The following is a 23,204-nucleotide window of genomic DNA, read 5'->3' as shown; positions in this document are numbered from 1 at the left end:
TTACAATAAAACCCACAACCAATAAAATGCAACCATCTACACAAATCCTGTTAGACAATTTAGAAGAAGCTGAAAACCAGGGATTGTTTAAACCTTTAAACCAGGACGGCTAGTTTGTAAAAAGAGAGAACAGTGACGTCACCTTTGGCGTTTAGGTGGGTGCAGGGAATGACGAGGAGGTCAACGGTAGGTGAAGTAGAAGAAGAATTAATTTTTGAAAACAAACAAGACAGACAGGCTTCATTTAAGGCATGTTGAGAAAGTTGAGAAAGTAGGTTTGACTTATCTCTCAAACTAAACCAAGAGGACTCAGGGCATTCTGTATCAAGCGTCACATTTACCATCAAATGTGGACCCCAGGGGCAACTAAATCCAATGTGGCTATCCCAAGAAGATTTCCCCAAGCCCAGAGAGGTTCATGCTTTAGATTAAAAAATGTGTAATTCCATAGCCATCTGGCCCGAGCAAAAGAATTTAAGAGCTGTGTGGATGCCAGCCTGATGCCACTTCTTGGAATGGGCTATTGCTTTCCAAATAGCTCCAGGCTGTGTCCCCTTCCATGTATTTGTGCAACAACAACATCAGCTTGTTGTCCCGCCTGCCCTCGCTTCATCCCAAAGTTTAAAAAGTAATCTTTTCTCAGCACATGGCTGGTTTTTTGATAAGGAATCTAAACTAGGCCAAGGACTCAGAGTGAAGTCATTGAACAGTAATTAAAGCACCCGGCGATACTTACAGTTCAAACTGTCTCTTTGAGATAGAAATCCATTCAAGGATTTGGAGGGCCATTGTTTCACTTTCCTCATGAGAAAAATCATTCTCTCGCTCCTTTTTTTATTTCTCTGGAAAGCTGAGCATGTAATTAAGTGAACTGTGTTATTATCAAGCCACTGAAGGAGCTGGAGAATAGCTGCCTGGTCACCTTTAATGTGCTATGTAGAGTCATTTAAATGATTGGTGGTGTTATGCTGCTTTGGGACAATGATCCTTACAAATGTCAAATTACATTACTGGTAATGATGTTGCATTGTTGCAAGTATATGATATAAAAAGTAATCTTGACATGTTTAAAATACAATAATCCTGTTAAAACATGTTATTTTGTGTCGTGTGCTTATTATTTAACATTAAGCATGGAATTCACATTTACTCCACTGAAACATTGTTATCAGTTTTGCTGGCTGACATGAAACATGAAGCTATTTTGCTGTAGCATTAACTTTGGTTTGGATATTTTAACTGCAAACCAAGTCAAAATAAATGAACAGGAATATGTACAGATGAGGATTACACGAGGTGAACTAATATTCTCACCAATGGGACCACCATTGCCTTGTGAAATTAATAATCCCTCTCTGTAAGAAGATGATATTCGGCAGCCACTTCCATCTACTGTAACATCGTGCCTGTGGTCTCTTTGTTTCTTGAGAGAGCCTCTGGCAGAGCATTTGAAGTTTTTAATCTGCCGCTCCAGAGACTAAGGTCACCTTTCACAATCTCCCTCACTCTCTCTTTTATTTGCTCCTTGCTTAGTTATGGCAACCCTGCTATTTCACACACTATTAAAAGGAAATCTGCTAATACAAGGAGCACGGTCCTTGGCTTGTGGAATGGAAAATGATGATATTTCTGAATTCTGTCCCCCTAAAAAAGACCCAAGGCGTCTTGTGCAGGGTTTATGACCCTAAGATTAGTCACTTTTTGAGGCTGGATGTAGTGCCGCGGGCTATTTCTGCCAGAAACTGATTTTCATATTGATGTGCGATGTTGAGCCCCTCTCCAGTCCACATATTGGCTCATGCATCACCTGGACTCTGTAGCTGTCAAGCCTCAGTGATAGCAAGTGAAGCAGACAATCCCTCTGTTAATAAATAAACAAGTGGGACACGGCTAGTACATATTATCACGTTACGGCTTGAGGCATCTGGATATGCACCGCTCATTTCATTACCATTAACGCTGCATGAGTTTTTGCTTTTTTTTCCTGATTTCCTTTGACAAAGCATAATTATGGCTTTTTATGTATGAGCTGCATGTGATCAACAATGCTAATGACTGATTTCATACAGTAGTACAATACTAACACATACTGAGCTGCCATTATTTTCCCTATTGTATTTGCTCCCTGGGGTACATTTGTTTTTGATTTGCCTCGGCTTTATAAGCATCAGGAAATGTATAATCTGCAGAAATAAAAGCCCGCTTTGATGCCATAATTATTTTTCACATTTGTATCGAAAAAAACTTTGTGCGGACAAACACCAACAGTAAGTGGGTTCAAAAAAACATGCAGTATACTTCATCCTATACTGCTCTTTTTTTTTTACAAAAAAAAAAAAAAAAAATTAGAAAGAGCAGTTGGGGGAATTACATGGAGCAGAGCTTTGCATGTATTACACAGCAGAAGAGTGAGAGATTATCCAAGGCCAGATGTGTCTCTCCAAGGAAAAAAAAAACATGCCGTCCGCAAAGAGGCAGCCACATCCTGCTGCTGCTAAGCGTCAAGCAGCAGGGCGTCGGCTGTCTGGAGCATCACCGGCTGTCTCTGAATATGCAAGATTTCAGGTTTAGGGAAGCGCTTGCCTTTTAATGTTGCTCAAACTTCATCCATCATACTTTAGACAAACATTTACCAAGTTGACTGATTGACAGTAATGCAGCATTAGCCTCTATTTGCTCAGAGGCAAATGTCATGCCTGTTTATGCATTTCTGTAAAGGGGTGGGGGGGGAATGTGGAGTTGATATTTTCCCTGTGAACAGACCTGTGAAGCTATTTCCCGGCAAGGAGGAATATATTGCACAGAAATATGAGGCACAGTGACAAAACTGCTCTCCTCTAGAACAAAACGGATATATCACTCTTTATTCCTAATGTCAACACGGCGACTTTTTTCCCCGGCTTAATTGTCAGGAGAAAACGTTCTGCAAGAAACATCCCAAGGCAACGACACCTAGTAGTTCATGAGCTATGACTCCAGAGCAAAGAAACCAGCAGACTCCTCTCGCTACAGATTGCGTTTTATTGAACCGGGGCTTGTCAGCATTTTTTGGTGAGCTGGTAAAATATAATTGTGTCATCCTTTATAAAGCAGTGTTGAAATGACAGCACCCACAGAAGCTTCATTACTCTGCTTTTTATTGGGGTGTGAAGAGGGGACATTCTCCTAGCGATGAATAATGTCTCTGTTGCATGGAGTCAAGGTAAAAGACATTCACAGCGGTGGCGTGCTCCACTGGACGTACATGGATCATTTAAAATGAAATCAATTCGGCTGAAAAATTACAGCTCGTTGCCGTAATGGTTTTATCTGACGTCCATCAATACCTATATTGACTTTCTGGTGGAATCGAACCTTGTGAGAACTGAGGGGGGAAATAAAATGCTGCACACACACAAATAGCTGAGCAAAGCTGTGACAAATGCAACAAGGTGTGGAGTGACATCTGTGAATCCATCACGATGTTCTTTAACACGGTGCCGTTTCAGATGCAGCGGGAAACCCAAACCTCACCTCAACCTAGAACCTAAATCTCAACATGTTATTAGCATATCTGCGACTAACCACGCGGGATTTTAATTGGTGATTCTGTTGAACAATCCTCAGAAAATAAACGCGTGTAGAACAAAAGAATATTACCACTCGTGATCCAGACGTCCACTGAGATTTTGCATATGAATCACGAGTTAGAGATGAAAGGAAACACCTCACATTGCACCTTTAAAGTAAGTGAGCTAGCCTCAGCATGACTTCTGGGAGAAAAAACAATGTGAGGATCCAGGTCAGGAGTTATTAAAGTGGAGGGGTCGCTCTGGGGACCCTGACTTTAAATAGAGCTCCAAAAACCTGGCAAATTCATTTCCTTTGCACAATCAAGCCCATACCCATGGGAGGGAGGATATTTAAGAGACAATGAATTGATATGAGCCAGTAACTGCATTTAATAAAACCATAGGACATAGGAAGTTGATTAATGCGCTGAAGAATAACAAAGCCACGGCCGATCCACACGGAAATGTAAGGTTATTCTCTTTTTTCTCAAGACAGGGATTAAGTACAAATATCCCCGCAACACTGGTACCAACCCTGAGCAGGATTGCCCTGTCACGATCAGTTAGAAGGCAAGTCTCTGCATCTGTTCACAAAAGCATAATCCTCCCTAAAACAGGAGCAATAAAAAAAAATAAATAAATAACAATAATAAATAATAAAAAAAAAAGATTATCGTCTGCATGGTTCAACAGATTTATGTTCTCAAAGTCTACTGGTAAACTTTTAGGCAGTGTGGCAATATTCAATATCCTCCATTTGAGGTAATGATGCAGGTTTTGTGTTGTTGTTTTTTTTTTTATCTTTTGCATCAACACCTATAAACATCAACTTTATTTTCCATTGAATCCGACGGTAGTTAAATTATTGTAGAGTGAACAATTCTTCAAGGCAGACTGAGTCACATCAGTGCAGAGTCTCAGCATATAATAATGGGAAATGTCAATGTTCCCTTATACGGCATAAGCTATTTATTTTTTTATTTGTGCATGCGTGTGTGTGTGTGTGTCTGTGTTTGTGCGTGTGTGTGTGTGTGTGTGTGTTAAGAGCAAGAGCAAACCCCCAAACACTGGCTGCTGCATAAGGGGGAACCGGGCTGTTGAGTGAGGGTTAACGTCACTGAGTGTAATTAAGGAGGATTTCACCCTCAGGAATTCTCCGGGTTGACAAAGAGAAAAACCGAGCAAGTGACTTATTTTAATCAAATAAGGAAATATGGGCTTGAAAGAGCAGGGCTTAGAGTTAAAGTTGTTTCTCAAAATTGTTATCACCATTTGTCAGGCACATACAACATTCCCTGTGAAGTCTTATTTTCTCCACTTCAACTTTTCCTCTTGACGGGAGAAGTTTCACTGTTGCTGCACAGAAACTACAGGCCGATAACCCATAAAACATCATTTAGGAATTCACTGAATGTGAATATGTGTTATATGTAATTGATTAAGATTCTGTAAGCAATAAAGGAGGTCAGTTCATGGCGTTTTTTGGGGGGGGAAATAAAAAATAAATATGGTACCAGAGTTTACCTGCAGGGACAACTTTGATAATTAGAATATAGCGGCTCCAACTAGATTACTATCACTAGATTAATGAGACAGACAAAGGTAGCCTTGATTAGAGCAAAGTCCCCCCGATTACAATTTGTGGTTCATCACACTGGATTGACTTCAGCCTGCGCATCATTTCACTGAGAAAAAGACCAACATCTGAAACTGGAGCTTCTGCTCTCTGTCTTGTTTTCTGCTGCTTTAATTGACGTTAGACAGAAATTATAAAATGGACAACAAATCCTCAACTATCAATCAAATGGCCAATATTCTGCCGGACAATGGAGGACAGCTGCTATATAACAGCAGCCGTGCTAAACAGGACTAATTCTCCTGAATGAAATATGCTGCTGAGGCCGACCATTTACAGCACTGTAGTATCACAGCTATATTTCAAGGCCCGGGCTGCAGCCCTCTGCCCATTAAAGAGTGTGTGATGTATTTTAGGGCCAGTTTATGTCCTGCTCTCCACTCATAGAGGTCTAAACACTGACGGGAAGGCTGACAGAATGCACCTTTGTCCTGATACTGGCTCTCCTCACAAAGGGGAGCAGTGGAGAGAAGCTGTAGTAAAGATGGCACACGACTGAAGAGTCTTGGTTGGCCAAAATGTCAATTTCCAGAGAATAAGTGGATTTAGTGACCCAGATTAGGTGTAATTCCTCCTTGCTCTCCGAGATCCATCCATCCATGCGCTGTCTGGTCATTTGAATGAGCGAGGGACATTTATTTAAAGAGAGATGTTAGTTTGCCTTTCATGTGTGTGAGGTGCAAAATAAGCATGAACAAATGTAAAGAGGTGTTCCTTGTAAGTGTTTTAAGTGCAACATGATATATCATTAAACCTCATTTATTGACTTTATTTCAGAACTGGTGTTTAAGAAGACAGAGATCTAATCTGCATTCATTCTGAGCATTAAAATGCACTAAATATAGACAGGCTGCTAGGATATTTGCCATCTGCTGCCCTCAAAAAATTAAAGACCGTTAAACCTCGTTTATACACAAGGACCACATTGAGGGAAATAAATCACTACATCAGGAAAAGAAATGATGTAAAAACATGGTCAGATGAATAATATTCACACTGCTGTTTCCTCATTTCATTAAAGATGAAGTGAACTAATGAATACACAGCCAGAGACTGAAGAAAGCGTTCACCCCGAGGTTCCTCACAAGTAATTCACATTTTTCTTGACAAAGCTTCAATATCTGACCTGCATCACTTTTTTTTTTCTATTGCATACACAATATGATGCTGATACGATTCATAAGGTAATGCAAATATACACCAGACAGTGCAGAGATGCATACATGGCTTCTCAGCTAATAAGAAAGCCACCGGTGGGAAGAAAGAAAGGCAACCTCTAAGAGTGGAACAATACCCAGCACGTCTATGTGTAATCAATCACCCGGAAAACGAGGCGATCTGTTCGGATTTTATCCCACTTATCTCGCGGAGAGCTTCTTCTTTGATAAACCACCGACTGGCATGTGATGTAAATAGTTCTTGATGAGCATTCGCTGCAAACGGCGTCTTGAGGTTGATTATCTCAGTGACTAATGCTCTGTCATTGTGTGGTATGGGAGGGCCCAGCGAGGACCCCTGGTAATGGAGCCTGAGCAGGTGCTGAAAGTCTACTGACACCAGGGGGAGTGCACTGACAGGAATTTCTGATGAATTTCAATTACTGACCTATTAAAGCTAATGAGGTAAATGAGCAGCCAGAATACATTTGCCTGATAGCTGGAGACAACACCGTGGTGGTTTGAAATGAGTTTGTGTGCCGCCACAGCAGGAAACAGTGTTACCGTGCAAATGTCTCTGTGTAATCCTGCTGCGTTAGGTACATAACACAAAGTACAGCAGTCAAATGACTTCAAATTAGTTATTTCCATCACACCGGACATGCTGGTTTTTGGTTTTGGTTTTGATAAAACTTAATGTTCTCACTTTTAACTTAGTATGGTGAGGTGAGTGTGCCCTCTGCTGGAGTTGCAGGAGCAGAGCACAGATGGAGGCAATCCTGAATAGTTGGATCTGTAGTGCCATCTGCTGGCTTAATGGTGAACCGCATCATAAGGAATGGTTTCCTGAATGACAACAGAGCACTGGCCAAATAGGTAGGTTTCATAAAACGACATAAAAAACATACACTTAGACCAAAATGACAGGCACATTGTGAAGAAACACTGAGCAGAGGTGGAAAGAGTAATGGAAACAAAGGAGTAAGAATACTGAAATATTCTACTCAAGTAAAAGTACCACTATTTTGAACTGTGTTTACTTAAGTAAAAGTAAAAGTAGTGGTCTAAGTTACTTTTTTAACAAGGTTCTTTCTTGTGTCATGCAAACAGGACAAGGGGACACTCACATTAATTGTTTTTAAAGAATTTAAAGGAAAACCTTTACAAACTAAAGTGCTGACAAAATAAAATGATGTCAACACATAATGTATCAGTCAAAATGGGTTTAATTAGTGCTAGTTCACCTGTCCTCCTCATTCACTGCCAAAGTTTCCTACCCTGCGTGATTCTTTTCAGTTTTTACACATTTTTTTTACTCAGTAACAGATTTGTGGAGTTTTTTTTTTATTTAAAAAGTAGAAGTACACAAAAAAAACCTACTCAATTACAGTAACGCAAGTAAATGTAATTGATTACTTTCCACCTCACTGTGGAACAAGTTATGAACACACACTATGAAATGATTTCAAATGATCTCCTTCCAATTCTTGTGCTGCTTGCTGCTAAAAAGAAAATGCCCATTGCTGCACAGTAAATATCATTTCTAATATCTCCAATACTGATAAATGTTTTATAAAAAGGAAAAATAGCGGGAGCCTCCATAGCATTGTTTTTAAATTAATTAATTGCCTATATTGTATATAAATTGTACAACTGAATTATACATTCGTTTGCGATCATTTTCATAATCGATTACTGTTGAAAAATGTTGATCAGTGTTTACCAAACCTGGAAATGATGATGTTCTCGAATGTCCTTGTTTTGTCCACAAAAAATACTCTTAAGCAAAGAAACCAGGAAATGTTCACATTTAAGAAGCTGAAAAATGAGAAAACTTTCAATCGAAATTGATCAAACGAGTTGATGATCAAGTTAGTAACCGATTATTAATGAATCAAATAATCCATGCAACCCTTCACTGAGCGGATTTCAAGTATTGACACAACAAAATTTAGATTCCGAACTTTAGATTTTGTGGATTTGGGTGGGTGAGCAGGGAAGAACAGAGGAAGACCAAGTTTGACACAAGTGAGTGAGAGAGGAGAACAAGATTCAAGAAGAACAGAAGAAATAAAAAATAAGCAGGAAGAGCGTAAGATGCAAGATGAAAAAGAGAACAAACACAGTGAAGGTAAAGGACACAAACATGGGTGACGATGAATGAGTAAAAAAAGAGAAGAAACTACAGGAGAACATAGAGAGAGAAATATAGATTTATTGTATTTATTTCCTGGATACATTTTGAACACTTTGTTGTGAGGCAATTATGTTTCTTTTCTATACAGCAAAGCTCTGTAAGTCAATTTATTCCATTGCTTACTTTGTTCAAATTGATTTTGATTAACTTCGGCCGAAGAAGCTGAAAACTACAGGGGAAGAATTCCCTGTTCATTCGTTCCATGTCAGGACAAACTCAAGCATGAACCAGTATGCAGCTCAGATCGCTGTTAAAGAACACCCTGCCATCCTTCTCTGTGCTGCACTTGTTTCTGAGGAGGTCTAAGATGCCAGCTCTGATCTCTGGTGTGAAGGACTGGTGGAAATCGTCTTTGGCTGTCATGAAATTCAGCAGACGTCCGCCAGTCGTGCTACTCGGATCAAAGCACTCGGTGATGTCAAAGGTGTTGTGAATGATATGCTCCTCATACTTAAGACCCTGGCTCTTCAGACACGCAATCACCTCTGCGGAGGAGCGATACTGCGTGATGGCGTCGACACACAGCTCCTTCTGAAAGGTCTTCCACAGGGTGTCCCAGCCGCCGTTAGCTGGGGAATATGAGATTATAAAAGATTGCAGTAATTCAAGGGGGAAACCATTGGTTTGTATTTTAGGGCTTCAAGGAAATAAGGTTACACTTTTTGCAGTTATTTTACTATGTATTGCATTGATCTGAATGGCAAACCATTGCATTAAATAGAATTAATATGCAGTTTAATTTTACCCGTTTCAAGGATAATCATAAGTCTGCCATTGTTCTTCAGAACGCTGTGGTAGAACTTGATCGTTTCAGCAAGGTCATCCACATAGTAGATCATCTGGTAAGGAGAGAACGGGAGGGGGGACATTTATTTAAAATTCCAGACGGATCAATTAATACAAGCACGTGCACTACTAGGTTCTGGTTCCTGAAGTTGGTTCCCAGTGATAAACACAATACTTGGGTTTCATTGTAAACCATTACATCATCAGTGGGCGTGTCACTGTAAACTGTAGACTAGAGGAAGAAGACAACCGACATCCACATAGCACTTTTTTTTTTAATATAAAGTGCGTTACAAATAAAATGTATTATTATTATTATCTTAATAATATTATATTATTATATATTAAAGCGTGATACATGGTTCACCTCCTCAGTGCAATTCTAACCTGCTCCCATCAGAACTTTTTAGATCTTAAAACTCTTCAAAACTTTTAATGGATCTATCTTTTGGAATTCCTAATGGGTACGTGTGCAGATTTTTTATTACAATTACTGCTGTGCCCCTGTTTGGCACGCTGCTTTTATGCATGCTGTTTTATGTCTCCTCCGTAATGTACAGCACAACACATTTCTATGTCATGACTTTGTTCTCCATGGAAAAGTTATTGTATATCACATCGAGTAAACTGAACTGCTTACCCAATGTTCACTCCTGAGCCTGCCTCATCATTTTCAGAGGGGTGTTACAGGACAACACAAAGAGAACATTCACAGGCCAGAGACTACGAGGGTGAATCCACAATCTTTTTGCTGTTACACTGAAAGTGCAAATACCTGAATCATGTGTATGAAGTCAAATCTCTTCATGTCCGCCTTGGCTTTCACCTGCTTTTCATAGTCCCCACTGTGCATGACATGCCAAGTGAATGGGATCTTCTGAAGATTTGCAGTTTTTGCTACCAGAGCTAAAATTAGAACATGGAAAATATACGTTGAGTTGTAGGGGAAACGTTTGTGTTTTTAGATGTATGCCTCGTTTAGACTGCAGCCCATATCAGATTTTTAAGCACATCCAGATTGTATATAGAGCTTGATTTTTTTTGGTAGCCTGGACAGCTAAAAAAAAAACACATGACATCCGATTTTTCCAAAGATGATTCAGACCCGATACGGAGGTAAAAAAGTTTTGAGTGCGATTATGATCGGATTTTTAATGATCTGTTTCAATCTGAACGTCCTGGTCGCTCAGATAGGATTTCAATGTGTCTTCATGGGTATCCTTCATGTAGAGTCTCCAGGTCAGTTTGTCAGGAAAATGAGATTCTGATTGGATCTGCTTACAAATCTGATTTGGGCTGCCTTACATCAACAGATCTATCACAGTGCTATCATTTATATAGTGTTAGAGCAATATTTAAGACCCTGTCACAGTTCCTGTTTTTATGCAACTGAATTAACAAATAAATAAGATTGCTCTGGTAGGTTGATCTTTGGTTTTATGGCATCCAAGCAAAATTTAAATTTGTAGTAATTCAAAAACTGCCACTTTTGTCATTTAACAGCACATTATACATTTTTAACTTTTACTCAATATTCCATTTCTAAAACTCTCATATCACAAGGTATTCAGACCATAAATTCAGTCAAAAATAGGTCAGCAGAGGGTAACATCCCCTTCAGCAGGTTTCAGATTTCTTTTGTTGGTCTCTAAAACATTTTTGCCAACTCTGTTTGAGCAATTCACCACGTTCTCTGGGACCTGCCGTCTTCTCTCTCAAGCCACCCTCAGTGTTAGGTTCTTTCGCTCTGGAGGAGGTTTTTGTTTTTCACAGACCTTTCTGCATTCAGCTGCACTCTTTGTTCCCTTGAGTCTGTTTTCCTGTCCCTGCTGCTGAGAGGCAGAATGCTACCGCCACTATGAATAGTCCTTGAGTTTTGCAAAAGAATCTCAACTGTCAAACTCCAATCTGGCCACTTTGAGGAGCTTTATTCTACAGCCACTCTACCAAGAAGGCACCTCCATTGTTCAATTCAATGCACATCTTTTTTGATGGATCACATTAATAACTACAAGTGTCTTACATCTGGCTTTAATGTGAATGGAACTAAAATGGTAAGCATGTGCACACTCTCATTTTTATTTGTGAGATTTTCCCCCCAACCACTAGGGGGGGTTGTATTTTATTTCGTACATTCTGCCTGAGGATGACACCGGCCCAGGGTCATGCTGGGTTATTTGAGGTCACCCGTCATTATACTCAGGTGTTGCTGATTGAAAGGGGCAGTTTTCTACCGTGCTTGGTTTTAACTTTGGTTTTTGTTTTGTTTAACAGAAATAGAAGGATGCTTTGTTGAGTGGAAATGGAAAGAATAAGCGGACATTGGAAGAAAATAAATCGCTGATATCATTTCAGACACAAAGGCAGAATGTGGTTGTGATTTATACCTGAAAATTGAAAATTGAAAAACAGGGATATAGGGTCTCAGGTTGGCAGATGAGGCGAGAGCGCAGCACAAATGTGAAACCGAGTAAATGAGTAATTGAAGACTGGGGAGCACAGGGTCTAAAATACAGAGGCAGGGGTCATAGTGCACAGGTTTAACAGATTAGGGCGGAGCAGACAGTCACAGAAGCAGGGAAACCAGACAAAGACAGGAAGTAAACATGCAAGAGACACTTGTGGTTATGTCCACACTGTAAAACAAAACAGGAACATGTTACTACAACAAATGATGTTTTAAGAATTGTTGATACCTTTGAAGTTGTTTGTGAGCTGGGAGCTGCCCTCCACAATGTCAGCAGTGATGGGAACAGCGGGGAATAGAGACTGCAGCAGAGAGAGCATCTGGACATCCACCTCCCCTGGAATGAACAGGAAGCCTTCAGACTTTGAAATCCCTCTACCCCCAGATATTTTATCATTTCAAACATTCAGTTTTGTTCCTAGTTATAAAGTAATCGTTGCCAGAATGGACGTGAATTAATTCCCCGGTACCACTCTGGCAAACTGCTGTAAATTTGAAAAAAAAGTCTGTTCTTCCCACGGTCAACCAGTGTTCTTACAAATCCTGCTCATTATTGTGAAATATCTTCACTGTTGAACAGTGAACAATGATTAACTGATCAAATGCTGATACATTCAAAACAATAATGAAAGCACTGATATTAAACAAATACAGGTACAATCCAAACTGGGAAAATGAGCCTTGAACCTTATCAAATATTTACCAGTTGCTGCATTTCATCACATACCTCCACCGCTTCCGACGCCGAGAACATCCAGGGCTTTTTTATCTGCTCCAATTCTGCATCAAAAAAAGTAGATAGTAAGAACAGGTACATTGGAAAACAGACAACTTTTTGAATTTTGAAAAACCAAATTGTACCTCATATCTGTGCTGTATCTGTCATTAGGTTGCTAAACAATATTACACAAATGCATCTTCTTCTATTATATATTATAAGAATATACATTGCCATTACATGCAACAGCAAACATGGGAACAATGTCGGAGGGTCCATCTTGCTTAGGGGTAGGTAATTATATTTAAGTTGTGTTTTAATGTGCATGTAAAAATCTACTTCATGAAAAGTGACCAAAAGTGGTCATATAATTGCAGTGTTTCATCTTGTTTGGATATGAAAACAAACACAAACACTTTTAATCAATATTTTACAATTGCATTATAATTACTAGCTTTATGTCTTTTTGAAACCAAAAGGAAGTCCATCACTGTATAAAAATACTCTGGAACCTTTGAGAGAAGTAATTAACTGAGACCTCAGTCAGAAAGCTCCCCGATCCCATTCCTTCAAAAGGCACAAAAAGACACAAAGAGGGAACTCATAACCTCTCTGCTGCGTCTGAATGTCAAAAGCATTTTTTGTACCTTTCAAATTCCCCTGGCAGGACACTGTGAACACACTGGAGAATGGCCTCGTGCTCCCCTGACTGCTGCAGGTAGAACTGGAAGCTTTGGACAGAACTGCCCTCGTAACAACTCTGCTTTGCTTCTGCAGCCATGACCGATCCCTGCAATGCAAATAGTGAGGAATCAAATGAAAGGCATGACGAAAAATACGAATTAGCAACAATAAATAAACAATGTGATGTTAAAGAAACATCTGAGCTGATTGCAATCACTTAAGTCACAAGTACCTTGACAATGTGTAGTTAAAGGAAAGAAGCAACAGCTCTCCCACTCTTTGACGGTGCAGTTACAATGCTGTCCCCTCCAACATTTTTGCACTGACTCCTCCTCCCACACTGAAAGCGTTTGCTGTTGCATAACAGTTGAAAGATGAACTTTGCCAGCTGCAGCTTCAGCTGCTCTTTCTGATTCTAACTGGAGTCTCATAGAATGAAGTCACTTATTGTTATTTACTATTATAGGAGTGGAAAAATATCAACATAAACTTCAACTATTTCATATTTATACTCAACGGAGTGAATTAAATCTACATTATTTCATAAACCCACTTTTACCATTCAAGTGGGATCTATATTACATCCATTTGGAAACTTTTTTATCTAACTAAATTGATTTTTTTTCTGACATATCAAACTGCAAAGTCAGAGCCATTTCTTTTGCTAATTAAAGTACTCTCTTTGGTCAGGTAGAAGGTGACCCTGAAGTCATTATACTTCTTAATAAAGACATGAAGTCTAAAAAGCACTCCGGGCCATCAGTGAATTTTCAAATGCCTCGCGTTTGCCCTTGAATATCAAAGGTGAATTGCTACAAATTTCAATTTTGCTTGGATGTCACGAAACCAAAGATCAAATTACCAGAGCGATGTAAGACTTCAAGCCTCTGGTTCAATCTGGGGGAGAGAATTTTAGTTTAAGGTGACAGAGGGACCCATCTAACGTAAGAGGACCCTTAAAGGCTGAAGTATACACTGCTGTGCCTTTAGATGTCCCCAAAGAGTGATGTGTCTAGAAATAATGTGATTTCTTACATTGCCATGGATACATGCTTGTCATTGCCCTTACTGAACTTCAAGAAGATGGTCTTATCTAATATCTAATGGCTGTCAGGGGGAGACTAAGTCGGAGAGGAAGACGTGGAGAACAACATGAGAATGTTAAGTCTGCAGAAGAGCGGGAAAACAGGATTTAGCCTTTTACTGTCAGTTGTCGTTTGATATTTCACCTTCTTTACAAACATCACCCTGTAAGTGAGCCCTAGCTGCCATCCACTGCAGGAGAAAGGCTCTCAGTCAACACAGCCTTCAAAATAATAACAAGTCAATAGCCTGCTGAAGCTGGAGATAATCACACATCATTATAATAATTATCGGCAATGAACTTAGGGACTAGATGTGCATCTTAATTTGGCCGTGAGCGATGCACTGACTGCTCAAATCTCTACCTTTACATAACCACTCCTATATTTTACAGTTCATTTACTAAAGCTGTCCTCAAGATGGCACCAACACTTCAGCTAAATCAGGAATAAATGTTCATGGTGACACCAAACACCTGCTGTGCATTTTATAAACTGTACATACATGTGAGACATGAACATACATAACATTTTTGGACTAGAGTTAGTTTTAATTGTGTACAATTATCCATTTGTTTTAAAAAACTATTGTACTTCACTGGGTGGTAGATGCATTTGAACCATAACAGAGCCTTTAAATGCCTGAGAAGTGGAGGTTAATGACGCTTAAGTAATTGACCTTAAGACAATCATTTATATATATATATATATATATATATATAAAACATGTTAAGATTGTAAGCACATTCAATAACAGCTATATTTTAAAGTACTTCAAGGCCATTCCTCATAAGTGGAACATAAAATGCACAGTTTAGTCTCGATGCAACTACTAAATGTTATTTTTTTTCATTTGTTTTTTTATTTCCAAAGCATTATGATCCAACGAGAGCAGCCATGCGACAGTGTTGCCAGCAGAGCCTGCCAAGTGTAATTCATTAAAATGATATGACGATGGAAATCAAAAAGCAGAATAAAACTCTGAGAATCACATTGTGGAAGAATTTGACGGGACTCTGACAATGGTAAAAAAAAGAAGAAAAGACAAACACAATCATTACGTTCACTCTCCTGACTAATTAACAAAGTGGATCTATGACGATCACTCCAAGGTTGTTGTTAAAAAGAACTTTGCCGTCGGACTCCACACTACAGTCTGGGTGTCGAAGCAGCTCCAGGACTCCGGCCCTCAGCTCAGGGGAAGCTGTCTTACTGAAGTCCAGCACCTCAGTGAGAAAATCAAGCAGCAGCTCTCCCTTCTCGTCCCCTTCAGTGAAACACTCGGTGATATCCATTTGAGACGGCAGCTCGTAGCTCTGGTAGCTGACTCCCGTGGAGGCCAGGAAGCTTTTGATGTCTCCGGTGGTAACACACTGACTAATTTCTGTATTACAGAGCTGGTGCCTGTAGGTCCGCCACAGCCTCCCCCAACCACTCTCCCCTGGAAAGATGACCAATAAAAACTGCATGAGTGTTGTGAATTGAATTTAGATAGAGATCATTTGTTTAAAAGATGCTCGTGCGTAAAGATAGCTCATGGGAAATATGAAGTTAAAAACAAGTAACTTTATTTGTGTCTGTGTATTGAAGGACTGCATTTCCCATAATGCATTGCAGCCATAGCTGATAGATGGACAGTGATTTGATTTAGTGAAATGAAATACTTTTAAAATATCCTCAAAATTAGCTTTCAGTACTTGTTTTGTTTTTTTACTGAGATACATAGTATGAACTGCACATTTACTGTACACGCCATTGGTCGCTGATCTCCTCAAATATAACTCCCATAACTTCCAGATCCATGCACTCACCAGACACTAAGATGATAAGAAGCTTCCCGTTCTTGTCAAGGAGACTCTGGAAGAAGCCGATGGTCGCTCCAGGATCCTTCACATAGTACAGCATCTGTTGATTTCACCACAGATAATGAGCTGGTGACTGGATTCACAGAGCACGCCATTATATTGCTATGCTAGACAGATGTTTTAATGGGAGTAATTGCTGTGGAGAACCAGCAAACGGAATATGACCCAGATGTGTCACCGACCTGTATCATGTGGATGAAGTCAGCTCTCTTTGTCAACTTTTTCACTTTCCAGGCCTCCTCAAACTCACCGGCAGTCATCTTGTTCCAGGTAAATTTAACGTAATCTAATTCTGGTTTCTGTGCGACCGAAACTGCAGAAAGGCAATGAACTGTAGCTGTGAGTATGTCATGATTATTATATTCATGCAAAAAAACAACAACACTCAAATGTTTATTTCATGTTGTTTTGATGTCACTGTATGCATGCACTGTGCATTGAAGTGAAGTCAAACATAACAAATATATAATAAATAAAGATAGAGAAAATGAAAATGAGATTTGACGTATTTGTTTCGGGCCACAATTATCGCCAGTGACACATTTGTCTGAGAGAAATTGCTTAATTTGCACCTCAGTCAAAAAAATCAGACAAACGAATTGAGTTACATCACACCTCATTAAAAGGCAAGAGGACACCATATGGCAACAATACAAGAGAATATGTTATATTTTCTTCCTATTAAAAATGATACTATACTAATTTAAATAGAGTAATAATTGTGAATGTCTTCTGCTTGGGTTTAGCCTTGTCATGCAAACATCTACAGGGACGTGAGTGAGTCGTGATGCTTTCTCTGTCTCCAGGTTCTAAGCTAAGAGAGCCGCACAGATGAAGTCAAAGTGACTGTACGACTGTGAGCGGCTGCCGGTACGAGTATGTGGATCTGCTACAGATCGAATTGGCTTTCAAAGCAAAAAGTTAGAACTTTAGAAGGATGAATATTTGCTGTCAGGCCTGCTCGAGTCTCAAGAACCTCCTCCTTCTTATACACAAATACGAGTATTACTTATGCATTAGTGTGAAAGCCATGGGCTACAAATAAAGCATATGAAATTAAAAACTGACTTTTCTTGGAGGGGGGCTTTGTGAATATACAGGTGCAGTATATACAGTATATATGTGCAGTGTTTGCAGATAAAGGCCAAACCTCTGTAGTTATGTAGCTGCTGGCTGCTCGGCTCCACCACTTCGTTATCCACAGTCACTGCTGGGTGCTTCAGCCGCAGCACAGAGAGCATCTCAAGGTCAATGGTACCTACAAACACAAATATCGTACAAGTTTTATTCAGCCATTTCTTGCAACAACAAAAAAAGGCAAACTAATAAAAAAAAGTCAATAGTAAATATCACTTGGCAGACTTGCAAATTAAATTATACTGCAGTACCAAGGGAGCAGGTTATCACTAGGATATTACCATCAATATAATTTAGCCATAGGCTGACAAAGAATGTTTTTTTTTTTTATTCTGCGCCTCACTGACGCTGACAAGTTGCAAAGTACCAGAGAGTAAATTTAAGTCGAGAAGCTGATGTGGCCAGATGTTGACTCTTTCTGATTAGAATGAATAATGCCCCTACAGGGGAGTTTGTAGTAATTCAAATAGATTTTACAGTCCATTAGAGGATCTGTAACATCACTCCATTATGATACAGACATGACAGCTCAGGTAAATTAAATTGGCTTTGACACAGGGGAGGAGTAAAAACACTCCGGGGCAAGTAGTGCGTTCGCTGAGGTTTAAATTAACCTTGCTGTATCATGAACGCTGCAAACAATGGGCAGTAAAACGTCACACCGGTGAGGTCGCTTTGTCTGCACTGAGGTTAAAGATTAATGTCGCAACCGGACAGATGCATGCAAACCCTTGACAGTGATAATAAGGGCAAAGGTTTTTACTGCTGGGGCCATAAATGACAGTAGTGCCGCAATAGAAGCAGTTACAGCAGGCTGATTCAACAACACTCCCTCCCTCTCACCTTCACTGTCGACCGCAGAGGACACTCGGCTATTTACTGTGTCACATAAGTTCAGCACGGAAAGTGTCCTATAATGTGCGCTCTTACCTGCTCCACTTCCTACTCCAATGACATTTAGATGGGACTTTCCATCTCCAATACTGAGGAGAGAGCACAGAGGGAAAAAAAAAAAACCACTTTAAGATCGACAGAAGAGTCAAGTCATGAATTTCACATCCAGCAACCTGCCAAATATGGGTCACATTTTTGGGGCTTGTAACTGTCAGTTCTGCCTGACACTCGGGTGTGTGAGATGTCCTGATCTAGCGTCTGAAGCATTCCCAAATATCGACACTTTGATCGTTGCCACAGCATGTGATGTCACGTACTGTGTGATTTTTAATAGCACTTTTACACTTTTTCCATTTGTGCATCGTATCCCTGTAAGACTTCTCCCCGACGTGCTTTGAAGACAGTCACCCAGAGCAAAGGGTTCAGTTTGGTTTGGTTCTCTGCAGCATGACGTAATGATAAAAAAAAAGTCACTTACCACTTACCACAACGATTGTACGATTGTACTTTTAAAAATATGCTGCAGAATTGGGTTTAGCCCTAGAATGACTAAAACCGCTGACTGTTATCTGCAGTAATGGGATTAATATTGACTATAATATTATCATTACTGTAATATACATTGATCTGGTTGCAATACACATATGTCCTCTATTTTATTTAATATGGTTTCCTACAATTCCCGAGGCTGCACATATGTCCTCTGTTCTAATGCGGTTTCGTACAGTTCTTGCACTTTCACGTCCACATTTTATCATGACATTGCAACCTAACGTTACCAAAACGCATTACCAAGTACTGTACTTGGTACAGAATATCAACGGCGATCGTAATACGAGTGCTGAATGTAAAGTAAGTTTTGTTTGGTATTAAAATCAATGATGTTGTCCTGAGCTGCACTGCAGAGGAGCAAGTCCAAGCATGATGAGACCTTTTTGTTAAAAACTGAGATGGTTTTTTTTCTTTTTAAGATTCTCAACTCACCTTCACAGGATACCAAAGACCAAGACCACTATAATCAGCTGAGATAATTGACACTTTTAATAGTCGGCCGTATTCACTGAAACACACAACTGAGCATCACGGATGAAGTTCAGGTCAGATTGCAATAACATGTCATTTGTGTTTGACTTTTCTTTTTTTTAAAGTCAGATTTCTTCTTTTCTTCGTTTGGCCAAGCGCACTTTGCATTATCGCAATCACACGTCGGTTTGTGTCGGCGGTTTCTGAAAAGTCGAGACGTTGCATGTCAAAGCCAACACGTGGTTATTATGGTTATTTCACTCGTGCTGTTGCAGGAAGTGGGCGAATCAGCGTCTTTGTCACCAGAGAGTAGAAAAAACGCACGTACATAGTTTAGTTTCCATTTTTTTTGGTCTGTTTTTGGACTTTGAGACTAAAACACAAACAGATCAAATTTAACACACACAATCAGGTGTTCGTGTACAACTACAGTGTTATTTTTTATTAAAACATTTTTTTAAATTTTTTTTGAACATAACTATACTTTTGTGGTGATGTGCATGTGCACAAAAGAAAGTAATTTTCGTTGGCATGATCTAACATAAAAAACCGGCAAATCTTAGCAACTAAGTTGAATTGCAAGACATAAAGTGATCTCTGGGTAGAATAAAAAGTACTTTTACAAAGTATTTCAGTGGGGTAATCGTTGAGAATTATCATCAGTCATACAAATATTTGGATGGAATAACCATTTAAATCTATATTTAGTTAGACAAAGCAGTATTTGGCTGGAAACTAGGGCCACAGCAGTACAGTAGTAAAGTACTGAAGCCTCTTTTCATTCAGGTCATGAGGCGTTGTTGCAAAAACTCCAAAATATTGGAGTTTGATCGTTGCCAGCTAAAGGCTAATGACATACGAACGTTTTTAATGAATTCATACAAAGTGCACTTTCCAATGTTTCCCTCACCTGTTTAAGGGTTAATTTAATTTTCTTGCCTTCAAGTCATCTCGTTAATCAATAACAGTCTCAAGCTAGAGTTTGACCCTGACCACATTTCTGAGGACAGAAAACAGTGTTCAAGGGTTCTGCTAATCTGTAACTGATATAATGGCAATTATGCAATTCTTTACACAATCAAAAGTGACAGTAGAAAATGTGACAAAGACGACTTCAATTGGTCTCCATCATTACTACGATGGAAATGTAATATATGGCAAATAAGTTATAATTCCAAGCAATAAACTGACATCATTTGTAATGTTCCTGCAGCAGTTTTTGATTATGTCTCAATATTACTGGCTGCTTTGTAGGAAATATGGAATCATTTAACTAATATGACTCCAGCAGTAATGTTGAATCGTTCCGTCCTAATTCATCGAGATAAGAAACGTTGTGCATCTTATATACAAAGGCATAATGACATCTATTTTTATTAGGGAGTTCATTTTCTTCAATCACAGCAATTACATTTGTAATTGTAGTCGTCGTCATTTTAGATGCAATTCATTTCTCTAATATATGACTTTCTGTTGCACTCTGATATGTCGGAGCCCTTTGTCAAAATTGTGTCTGTACATGAATTCACTCATACCTGGCCAGTATCTCTGGCAGCTGACGGTGGATGAAGTCCTGCATACACTGATGCTCAGAGGAGCGCTCCAGAAAAAGCTGGAAGGATTTCTGGTACCTGTTATCGTCTTGACCCAGACTCATCAGAGGAGACGCCATGGCACACGGAATCTGGCAAAAAATGAATATATTCATTTTCTATTCATCAACAGCTTAGAAAGGTCAGAATTCTTTTCAAGTTGTATTTCATTCAACTTAACCACGGCTTGTGTTGCAGGTGAAAGTTCTTGATTGTGTCATTCAACCACCAAATAATGTTACATTTGATGCACTTTATTGTCATTGCATGATACAAACTAGAGCTACACAGTATTTGAAAAGTCTTCATCGTTGCGATGTCAACATGTGCAAATTGCATATCGCAAAACTATAAACATTCCTATGTTCCCCATGCTAGTATTGATTAGCCAAGAACGTACCGTGAATGTAGATTATAGTTTATTTTATTGTTTTACCCCAATATAGTCACCTTAGTTATCAATTCATTTTTGTCTTTTAAATGCACTTTGTATTGAGAAAACACACTTGTATCTCTCGTGATTTGAATGTCATATTAATGTCTTGCATTTATCCTATGATTTTCTTAATGTATTTCTGAGGAAGTGTCCGACCGCCTGCCATTTTATAAAGCAAAAATAATAAAAGACTTCTAAAAAAGAAAGAAAGAAGGGTAACTTCTTTCTCCACTTTCTAGTTTAGGAGAGTGGTGCAGTGCCCTATAAGATGCCCTTGCAACTTCATTTCCTAGGGGTGTCCTTCCAATCAAAAAGGGTGCTGTTTTGAAGTTCCCTTCAGCTGCCTTTGGCCCCAGGTTGCACTTTGGACATGGCTGCCTCAAGCGTGGGCTACTAGTGGTGTCTGCAACACAGGTGCACAGTATAGGTGCCCTTTTTTTTTTTTTTTTTGTGCCCCTGCCCTTCCAAATGTCTGTGCACACCACTGCTCTTCACATGCAGCACATGTTTATCATTTATTGTGCACTCACACACATGCACAGCATCAACATAAACCTCACATGACGCACACTTGTCTGCAAAATCAGACAGGTCACGTGCAGTCACGCGATCCTTCCGATTTGAAATAATAACAATAATTGTGTTTGCGTTTTCTCCCGTGATTATTATTATTATTATTATTGCAGATTCTCAGAGGCGGATATAAACGCAAAGCGAATGTTCATACTCTTTGTTGACATTCTGTAAATCACAGCAGTCAGAGAAACACCAACGAGAACAACAACCCCGTTTAACTCCACACATGACCCTGAATAACCCGCACACTGTCGCGCCCCCTGATCCGCCGCAGCTGGCGCAAACCCTGCAAAAAAAACGTCGCTGCTGCTCCGTGCGCCAGTGTTTACATCGTCTGTATTTAACGCTGCGCACGGTGATTCTAATACACGCCTCACACACACACACACACAGAGAGAGGGAGGGAGAGAGGGAGAGAGAAGAAGAAGAAGCGACCGTTTTCCCACTTACATGTCAGGCAGCAGAGACTGGACTCGGATATGAGAGAAAACCAAGCTGAAATATAAAACCCTCCCACTGCTGCAGGCAGCCACAGCCTCCTTTGTGAGGAGGTTCAAAGATAATCCCTCCAGAGAAAACATATCAATCCTGGAGCCAAACCCAAAGTCCTGCACTTGGCACAACCTGCAGGGCTTGAAAAACAGGTTTCACATCGCCAGCAATGAAGGGCTGGCGAAAAATGAACTTTTTTTTTCTTTACTTTTCTTTCATATATAAAATAAAACTGTATTTGTATAGACAAACACAGGATTACATTATCTCAGGACACTTTTCATAGAAAGGCAGACTGAGACCTTGAGTGGGAAACACGAGAGTACAAGAGTTGATTCGACCACGTCTGTCTTTGGTTCACTCACATTTTGGACACAAACTACTCTTATTTGTCTACCGCTAATAGCAATGCGCTCAATTTCTCCAACTAAATCACATAGTTCAAGTCAAAGGCATTGTCACAACTAGAGTAGGTTGTAACACAATCTGAAAAGCATGTGTATTGTGCGTAACATGCCAAGACTGAAGCATCTTCCTGTGGTTGATGAAGAACAAAACACCTCATCACGATGAACAGTGTCAGCGGTGTGGATCCTAACGTGAGCAGAATTACTTTTACAGGAGAATCAAGGTAATATTCAAGGAAGATTGTGTTTGCCACTCACACACACAACACCTGTGTTTGTCTCATGTAATAAAACATACACTTGTGTGTGTTATCTGTCTAATCTGCAGACAATAATCTGTAGACAATAATCTGTATGTTTTCCAGGGGTGCACTCTTCATGGGCCCAGAACTCGCAGTCCACACATCTGATCCTCTAATTCTAACTAACCTGCACTTGTCAAATGTAAAGTACCTCACGTGGGGCGAGTCCATAGTACAAGTCTGCTGCCCCCCATTCAAGTAG

The 23,204-nt window shown here is 39.7% G+C and overlaps 2 protein-coding genes across 2 annotated transcripts; both read right to left on the bottom strand.

The window, feature by feature from the left end:
• Positions 1-8,539: 8,539 nt before the first annotated feature.
• LOC131455536 (histamine N-methyltransferase A-like) lies at positions 8,540-13,521 on the bottom strand. The gene is made up of 7 exons (XM_058623227.1): positions 13,429-13,521; positions 13,160-13,302; positions 12,522-12,574; positions 12,024-12,131; positions 10,103-10,233; positions 9,287-9,380; positions 8,540-9,110 (listed from the first exon to the last, which is right to left on the bottom strand). Exons 2-7 carry the CDS (start codon positions 13,291-13,293, stop codon positions 8,758-8,760), a joined length of 873 nt encoding a protein of 290 aa, XP_058479210.1. The 5' UTR covers positions 13,294-13,302; positions 13,429-13,521; the 3' UTR covers positions 8,540-8,757.
• A 1,596-nt stretch (positions 13,522-15,117) lies between these two features.
• On the bottom strand, positions 15,118-22,354 carry hnmt (histamine N-methyltransferase). The gene is made up of 7 exons (XM_058623226.1): positions 22,252-22,354; positions 20,733-20,881; positions 18,211-18,263; positions 17,294-17,401; positions 16,326-16,456; positions 16,090-16,183; positions 15,118-15,719 (listed from the first exon to the last, which is right to left on the bottom strand). Exons 2-7 carry the CDS (start codon positions 20,867-20,869, stop codon positions 15,358-15,360), a joined length of 885 nt encoding a protein of 294 aa, XP_058479209.1. The 5' UTR covers positions 20,870-20,881; positions 22,252-22,354; the 3' UTR covers positions 15,118-15,357.
• Between the last annotated feature and the right edge of the window lie 850 nt (positions 22,355-23,204).

This window comes from Solea solea, chromosome 2 (assembly GCF_958295425.1).
Source record: "Solea solea chromosome 2, fSolSol10.1, whole genome shotgun sequence".
In the NCBI taxonomy this organism is placed as follows: Eukaryota; Metazoa; Chordata; class Actinopteri; order Pleuronectiformes; family Soleidae; genus Solea; species Solea solea.
This window is presented reverse-complemented; position numbering and strand designations above follow the sequence as displayed.

What these genes read in the sequence shown, in the direction of transcription:
- LOC131455536 (XM_058623227.1), bottom strand. Translation starts at nt 13,293, where the DNA reads ATGGCTGCAGAAGCAAAGCAGAGTTGTTACGAGGGCAGTTCTGTCCAA. An exon ending in CTGCCAGGGGAATTTGAAAG is followed by an intron (nt 12,575 to 13,159) that starts GTACAAAAAATG and finishes TTTTTGATGCAG; the next exon opens with AATTGGAGCAGATAAAAAAG. An exon ending in CGGCGTCGGAAGCGGTGGAG is followed by an intron (nt 12,132 to 12,521) that starts GTATGTGATGAA and finishes TGTTCATTCCAG; the next exon opens with GGGAGGTGGATGTCCAGATG.
- hnmt (XM_058623226.1), bottom strand. Translation starts at nt 20,869, where the DNA reads ATGGCGTCTCCTCTGATGAGTCTGGGTCAAGACGATAACAGGTACCAG. An exon ending in CTGCCAGAGATACTGGCCAG is followed by an intron (nt 18,264 to 20,732) that starts GTATGAGTGAAT and finishes CTCTCTCCTCAG; the next exon opens with TATTGGAGATGGAAAGTCCC. An exon ending in TCTTATCATCTTAGTGTCTG is followed by an intron (nt 15,720 to 16,089) that starts GTGAGTGCATGG and finishes TCATCTTTCCAG; the next exon opens with GGGAGAGTGGTTGGGGGAGG.